Below are 8447 nucleotides of genomic sequence, written 5' to 3' on the forward strand. Positions count from 1 at the left end.
TTTTTGTCTCATCAGTCCAAAGCACTTTGTTCTAAAATGAATCTGGCTTGTCTAAATGAACATTTGCATACAACAAGCGACTCTGTTTGTGGTGTGAGTGCAGAAAGGGCTTCTTTCTCATCACCCTGCCATGCAGATGTTCTTTGTGCAAATTGCGCTGAATTGTAGAACGATGTACAGATACACCATCTGCAGTAAGATGTTCTTGCAGGTATTTGGAGGTGATCTGTGGGTTGTCTGTGACCATTCTCACAATCCTGCACATATGCCGCTCCTGTGTTTTTCTTGGCCTGCCAGACCTGCTGGGTTTAACAGCAACTGTGCCTGTGGCCTTCCATGTCCTGATGACATTCCTTACAGTTGAAACTGACAGTTTAAACCTCTGAGATAGCTTTTTGTAGCCTTCCCCTAAACCAGGAGACTGAACAATCTTTGTTTTCAGATCTTTTGAGAGTTGCTTTGAGGATCCCATGCTGCCACTCTTCAGAGGAGAGTCAAAGGGAAGGAAACACAACTTGTAATTGACCACCTTAAATCCCTTTATATCTCATGATGGGACACACCTGTCTATGAAGTTCAAGGGTTAACGAGCTAATCCAACCAATTTGGTGTGGCAAGTAATCAGCATTGAGCAGTGACAGGCATTCAAATCAGCACAATGACAAGGGGACCCACATTTCTGCACAGCCAGTTTTTCACATTTGATTTCATTTCATACAACTAAATACTGCTTCACTAAAAATCTTTGTTTGGTAAACACCCCAGTACTCCGATGTTCCTAGGAAATGAAAGACATACCACTGTTATCTTTTTTGTTGAAAGTTGAGTCAATTATTATGCAGGCTGAGAGGGGTTCCCAAACTTTTTCATATGACTGTATGTTGTACTTCTGCTTTACTTCAATAAATTCCTGAACTCTTTCATGTTTCTCCTGTACAATAATTAACTAAATGGCTTCCATTTTGGCTCCTCTGCTGTCCTGTAGTGTCTCAGTATCTTGTCTGTTACTTACATGTACAGTACAGGAGAAAGTAGAGTGAAATGACACCTTTTATTGGCTAACTAAATAGATTACAAATGCAAGCTTTCGAGGCAGCTAAGGCCCTTTCATCAAGCAAGGTGTAAAGCTGCCTCGAAAGCTTGCATTTATAATCTATTTAGTTAGCCAATAAAAGGTGTCATTTCACTCTACTTTCTCCTGTATCAATCTATGGCTAATACAGTACAACACTCTATTTATACTGTATGTACAGTGTGCAGCAAAATGCTAAAAACGAAGAGTTTGCTTTTCATCTGCCTCCTTTTCAGGTTTATGTTATCAAGGGCCTGCCACCATAACCTCATGATTAAATCTCAATCTGAATTTTCCATATATGCAGACCCGGTACACGGGATGAGGTGACAAGTTGGTTGCTTTCAGAGCTGCATTTTTCATAAAACAGTATTTTAGTTTTAGCATTTTGAAGTAATGATACAAAAAATTAGTTATTCAGAAAGTATTCCCTGCTCTTCACTTTCTGCGTCCTTTCTTTCTTTAAAATCAAATCTACAAGACAATAAATTTGCCAGTTGTGCACATCACTCTACACTCAGCAACTCATAATGACAACATATATTCAAAATCTCTCATTTCTTTAAGTATTCAAACCCTTTGCTGTGGCACCCTAAATTCTACTCAGGTGCATCCTTGTTTGCTTTAACTCTACTTGAGATGTGTCCAGAATTTGATTGGAGTCCACCTATGGCCAACTGAACTGACTGGACGTTATTTAGAAAGGCACACATGTCTGCCTTGGTATAGAAGGCATGCAATTCTGCATGTCAGGAAAAACAAGGCGTGAAGTCCAGGGATCTCTCTGTGGACCTCCATGATCAAATAGTGGTGAGGCGTGCATCATGACAAGGGTATGAAACCATCTGTAAAGCTTTGAGTGTTCCCAAGAACACAGTGGCCACAGCAATTATAAAATGAAAGAGGATTCAAACCACCAAGGGGAGTTTACCAAGGACGTAAAAGAGTTCCTGGTCTAATGAGACAACAGTTGAACCCTTTGGACAGAAGTCCAAGCACAATGCCCAGGCACTGATCATCACCTGCCGCATATGTCAGCATCATTCTATGGGGTCCTTCTCAGCAACAGAGACAGGGAGACTGGTCAGAACTGAGCTGTGGATGAATGCCTCCAAAAATGGAGGGTCCTTGAGGAAAATCTGCTCCAGAGTGCCACCACCTCACACTGAGGTGAACGGTTCACTTTTCAGGACGCTAATGGCCGACAGCCAAGAAAATGCTGGAGTGAGTTCGGGACAAGTCTCTGACTGCTATTGAGTGGTCCTGCCAAAGTACAAGCTAAAATCATATGGAACATCTGTGGGGTGATCTGAAGGTGACAGTTCGCAGGCATTCACATCCAGTCTAGCGGGACTAGAGAGGACCCGCCAGGAGGAATGGGATACACTGCCCACAACTCAGGTGTGCATAGCCTGTAGAGATTGACCTAGAAGACTTGAAAGTGGGCGAGGGGGAGCCCAAAAAAAAAGCCTTCAGTGCCTCCATCATTTGCTTCTTGGCCTCCTCTACATCCTGAAACTGCTTTCCTTTAAGGTCCCTCTTCATTCTTGGAAATAAGAAAAAATAGCAGTGTGCAAGGTCCGGGAAGTGGGGGAAGGGGTAGGGAGATACCGGTGTCATCCTGAGTTTGGTGACAAACTGCCGCACACTCAGTGCTGTGTTGTCGTGATGCAGCAGCAACTCACCTGATTGCCACAATTCGGGTCGTTTTCTCCGCACAGCACCACGCAGTCACTTGAGCACTTTAAGGACGCCGCTTGGCCAAATGATGCAGAGGGCAGTCTAGTACACGCACCTAGTGGCAAATGTCGGAACTTACAGTACATACTTTCATACTTACATTATTCTTACATTTTATCATTATGGGTTATTGGATATAGTTTGTCCTAAATTGTCCCTAGTGTGTGCTTGGTGTGTGTGTGCTTGGTGTGTGTGTGTGTGTGCGCCCTGCGGTGGGCTGGCGCCCTGCCCGGGGATTGTTTCCTGCCTTGCGCCCTGTGTTGGCTGGGATTGTCCCTGTAGTTAGGATATAGCGGGTTGGATAATAGATGGATGGATGGGTGGAATTGAAGAGTCGCATAGTTTGGGGGAGGAACGATCTCCTCAGTCTGTCAGTGGAGCAGGACAGTGACAGCAGTCTGTCACTGAAGCTGCTCCTCTGTCTGGAGATGACACTGTTCAGTGGATGCAGTGGATTCTCCATAATTGATAGGAGCCTGCTGAGCGCCCGTAGCTCTGCCACAGATGTTAAACTGTCCAGCTCCATGCCAACAATAGAGCTTGCCTTCCTCACCAGTTTGTCCAGGCGTGAGGCGTCTATCTTCTTAATGCTGCCTCCCTAGCACACCACCGTGTAGAAGAGGGCGCTCGCCACAACCGTCTGATAGAACATCTGCAGCATCTTATTGCAGATGTTGAAGGATGCCAGCCTTCTAAGGAAGTATAACCGACTCTGTCCTTTCTTGCACAGCGCATCAGTATTGGCAGTCCAGTCTAACTTATCATCCAGCTGCACTCCCAGATATTTATAGTTCTGCACCATCTGCACACAGTCACCTTTGATGATCACGGGGTCCATGAGGGGTCTGGGCCTCCTAAAATCCACCACCAGCTCCTTAGTTTTGCTGGTGTTCAGTTGTAGGTGGTTTGAGTCGCACCATTTAACTAAGTCATTGATTAGGTCCCTATACTCCTCCTCCTGCCCACTCCTGATGCAGCCCACGATAGCAGTGTCATTAGCGAACTTTTGCACGTGGCAGGACTCCGAGTTGTATTGGAAGTCTGATGTATATAGGCTGAACAGGACCGGAGAAAGTACAGTCCCCTGTGATGCTCCTGTGTTGCTGACCACAATGTCAGACGTGCAGTTCCCAAGATGCACATACTGAGGTCTGTCTTTAAGATAGTCCACGATCCATGCCACCAGGTATGAATCAACTCCCATATGTGTCAGCTTGTCCCTAAGGAGCAGAGGTTGGATTGTGTTGAAGGCGCTAGAGAAGTCTAGAAATATAATTCTTACAGCACCACTGCCTCTGTTCAAGTGAGAGAGGGATCGGTGTAGCATACAGATGATGCCATCCTCCGCTCCCACCTTCTCCTGATATGCAAACTGCAGAGGGTCAAGGGTGTGTTGAACCTGTGGCCTAAGGTGGTGAAGCAGCAGCCTCTCCATGGTCTTCATCACATGTGATGTCAGAGCAACAGGCCAGAAGTCATTCAGCTCACTAGGACGTGATACCTTTGGGATAGGGGTGATGCAAGATGTTTTCCAAAGCCTCAGGACTCTCCCCTGTTCCAGGCTCAGGTTGAAGATGCGCTGTAGAGGACCCCCCAGCTCCGATGCACAGACCTTCAGCAGTCGTGGCGATACTCCATCTGGACCCGCTGCTTTGCTGGCACGAAGTCTCCTCAGCTCTCTGCTCACCTGCGCTGTTGTAGTTATGGGTGGGGATGTCTCTCCTATGCTGGTATCAGCAGAATCCTTCTGTGGAGGGTGCAGTACTCCAAGGTGAGAGTGAGAGTGGGTTAGGGTGGTCAAACCTGTTAAAGAAGTTGTTCATTTGGTTTGCTCTCTTCACATCTCTCTCGATGGTGGCACCCCGCTTCAAGCTGCAGCCAGTGATGATCTTCATCCCATCCCACACTTCCTTCATGCTGTTATTCTGCAACTTCTGCTCCAGCTTTCTCCTGTACTACTCCTTCGCCACCCTGAGCTGGACTCGGAGTTCCTTCTGCACGCGCTTGAGCTCATGCTGATCACCGTCTTTAAAAGCCCTTTTCTTCTGGTTCAAAAGGCCCTTGATGTCACTTGTAATCCATGGCTTGTTGTTAGCATAGCAGCGTACAGTTCTTACTGGAACTACAATTTCCATACAGAAGTTGATGTAGTCAGTAGTGCAGTCAACAACCTCCTCAATGTTCTCACTATGTGATCCCTGCAGGATATCCCAGTCCATAGTTCCAAAGCATTCTCTAAGAGTCTTCTCTGCCTCAGGGGACCACTTCCTGAGTGAATGTATGAATGAATGTAGTTGAAAGATGAGATCTTTAATGATCACAGAGAGTCAGGGCCTCAGTTTTATGTCTCATTTGAAGGACAGGACCATTTTTACAGCATGGTGTGCCCGACACTGCACTGGGGCATTGAGATCCACATTCAGGGTAGATTCCCATTGCTGGCCTCACCAACACCTCTTCCAGCAGCAATCCAAGGTTTTTCTTGATGGTCACCCCCCCAAGTACAGGCTGGGCCTGAACCTGCTTGGCTTCAGGTGAACAACCTCTTCTGATGGTATGGCTGCTGATGAGGCTCACAATCCTCTCCACCATTCTCAGATCCAATACTAGGTTTGATTTATTTCAGTCATTCTTTTCAGGTTTTCTAGACTATAACAATATTTTTATTCACATACAGCGAGAATAAAGGATGCTATTGTAGGGTGGTGCGAGGGACTACTGGATCCCAGCTTAATTTCAGCCTATGGAGCTGGGCAGATCTTGTATTTGGCTTCTGTCGGCAAATGTATAAGAAAATGTAATTTGCCTTTCTATGGCACCTTTAGTGGATTGTTACCCCATCCTGGGTTACTTGGACTGCCAGTGATGCAGAGCAATAATATGCAGTTGCTAAACTTTGTGAGAAAACCTGTTCTTAGGCTTCTGTCTCAAAATAATATTTAGAATTCTTGCTACTGTATGCTAATGAGGTTAAAGTGTTTGTCACACAATAGAAATGTCATTTTGTTTTGAATGGCCCTTAACCTCCAATGATTTTAGTGTCTCCGCCACCGAAGAGGTTTACTGTGGGGATCCCATTCCTTAGTGATCAATTAGAAGGATTACAGCAATTTAAGGAACTGAATTTAGTCATACAAATGAGGTCCACATAGACTTTTGCAATGAATAAATTCCTGCTGCCTTAACAGCAATTCCATTTGGGAGCAGATGAGCAGCGGGAGCAGGTGAGTCCACATCTTCATGCTATGCTGCATTGCCTTCCATGTTCTCAGCAGACCCGCCGTTTATCCTCTCAGACTGTGAGTAAGAGCCATGTTGATGACTTTAGTGTGGACATTAATATGTTCTTAGCCTGTTTGTATTTTTGAATAACATATGAATAGTAATTTACTGATTATAATGAATTAAATTTTTAACCAAGGGTGTTCATTTTTTTTTTGTTATTTGCCAGGTTCATGTCCAAATGTGAAAACCTGTCGAGTCCAGAATGAATCAAAGTAATCAGATGGTGCAAGAATTTATTATGGTTGGTTTCCCAGGAATTCAGGACCGAGCTAGCAAAAATGTTCTTTTTGGTGTGCTCTTGGTGGTGTATCTTTGCATTGCTCTTGGTAATCTTCTCATAATGGTTGCCTTTCTGACCGACCCAACCATGCACACCCCCATGTATATACTGATATTCAGCCTTGCTTTTTTAGATGTGATGAGCTCCACTGTGACGCTTCCTAAATTGCTGGCTGTTCTCGGCTCAGACTCTGGTGTGATTTCCATCACTGCCTGTTTCATTCAGATGTTCCTTTATGGAATCCTGAAAGCCTCTGAGGTCTTCCTCCTGGGGCTTATGGCTTATGACCGATACCTTGCCATCTGTAAACCTCTACACTATTTCACAATTACAAACAACATCCTGGTTTGGAAACTCATCACTTGCTGTTGGGCCTTTGCCTTCATCATTGTTGGCACTCCAATGACTCTGACAATCAGGCTACCATTCTGTGGCCCCAACAAGTTAGTCCATTTCTTTTGTGAGCATTCGGCGGTGATGAAGTTAGCTTGCGGTTATGATATCATTGCTGTCTATGCTGGCTCCACTCTAAGTCTCGGGGTTATGGTAGCTCCTTTGTTTTATATTCTTTACTCCTATGTAAGGATTCTCAAGTCAGTTTTCACAATTGAGAGCTCTCACGGGCGACTAAAAGCCTTGTCTACCTGCAGTTCACATCTTCTGGTTATTTTTCTCTTCTATCTGGCTGGTGCAGGTGTTGTAATTACAAGCTCAGTCCCTGGAAGCTCAGCAGATGTTCGTCTCTTGGCGGCACTCCTCCATAATGTGACACCGCCCTTAGTGAACCCGATAATCTACTGCCTCAACACGAAGGAGATGAAGGCCCGTTTCGTGAAGTTGATAAAAACAAAAAGCCTGTTTTCTCACAGACATTAGGCATTGACTTTTCTACATACTAATGCTGAAATCATTCTCATTTGAAATTTCTTAGACCATAGCTGTTTTTAACCATTTATTGGTAGCAATAAAAAAATTGAATGAAAAAAATAAGCATTTTGTAAATTTTGCATTTGACCTATAATGTTATATTATGAACTGGAACGCAAACATTTCTGCAATTGCTAATAAAAAAGAATTTACAGCAAATTCCCTTTTAGGCCAGGTTTATACTTCACACAACGCTCCGCATGCTCCAGTGGACGCTACTGCTACGCAAGTGTTTTATGGTTCATACTTGCATGCATACTTTATGTAAATCTGGAAGATTCCACCAGGTGGCAGTGTGAGGTATCATCACGGTGAGAAAACGTGCCGCAATATCTCTGAAAAGAATGTCTAATGATTACACCCATCAATCCGGGGATGTGACCATTCCAGCAAGCATCAGGTGCAAGAAAGAAACAAAATCCCTGGACAAGGCATCAGCTTATTGCAAGGTGAACACAAGCACACACATACACAAATGTCATTTTAGTGTCACCAAATCCCCAAACCTTCATGTTTTTGGAAAGAAAGCAGAGCACACCGTGGAAACCCACCAGGGTAACATGCAAACTCCAGGCAGGGAACATCAGGGACGTGACTCCCAGTGAAGCAGTTGTGGTAACGCTCTGACGCCGTGCCGCCACAACATTTAATTATTATCAGTACTCATTATTTAAATGAAGTTAACGACTTATCTGTAAGATGTAACATACAGTGCATCCAGAAAGTATTCACAGCGCATCACTTTTTCCACATTTTGTTATGTTACAGCCTTATTCCAAAATGGATTAAATTCATTTTTTTCCTCAGAATTCAACACACAACATCCCATAATGACAACGTGAAAAAAGTTTACTTGAGGTTTTTGCAAATTTATTAAAAATAAAAACCTGAGAAATCCCATGTACATAAGTATTCACAGCCTTTGTTCAATACTTTGTCGATGCACCTTTGGCAACAATTACAGCCTCAAGTCTTTTTGAATATGATGCCACAAGCATGGCACACCTATCCTTGGCTAGTTTCGCCCATTCCTCTTTGCAGCACCTCTCAAGCTCCATCAGGTTGGATGGGAAGCGTCAGTGCACAGCCATTTTAAGATCTCTCCAGAGATGTTCAATCAGATTCAAGTCTGGGCTCTGGCTG

General features: G+C 44.3%; 1 protein-coding gene across 1 annotated transcript; it reads left to right on the plus strand.

Annotated features, from left to right (window-relative positions):
• Positions 1-6266: 6266 nt before the first annotated feature.
• Positions 6267-7421, plus strand: LOC127527696 (olfactory receptor 10A3-like). The gene is made up of 2 exons (XM_051927277.1): positions 6267-6423; positions 6511-7421. Exons 1-2 carry the CDS (start codon positions 6300-6302, stop codon positions 7251-7253), a joined length of 867 nt encoding a protein of 288 aa, XP_051783237.1. The 5' UTR covers positions 6267-6299; the 3' UTR covers positions 7254-7421.
• Positions 7422-8447: the final 1026 nt, after the last annotated feature.

Source organism: Erpetoichthys calabaricus, chromosome 4 (assembly GCF_900747795.2).
Source record: "Erpetoichthys calabaricus chromosome 4, fErpCal1.3, whole genome shotgun sequence".
Taxonomy (NCBI): Eukaryota; Metazoa; Chordata; class Cladistia; order Polypteriformes; family Polypteridae; genus Erpetoichthys; species Erpetoichthys calabaricus.

Bases quoted from the DNA above. Each gene is read 5' to 3' on its own strand.
- LOC127527696 (XM_051927277.1), top strand. From the start codon at position 6,300: ATGAATCAAAGTAATCAGATGGTGCAAGAATTTATTATGGTTGGTTTC. The intron at 6,424-6,510 runs GTAATCTTCTCA...TTGCTTTTTTAG, and splicing joins GTATCTTTGCATTGCTCTTG to ATGTGATGAGCTCCACTGTG.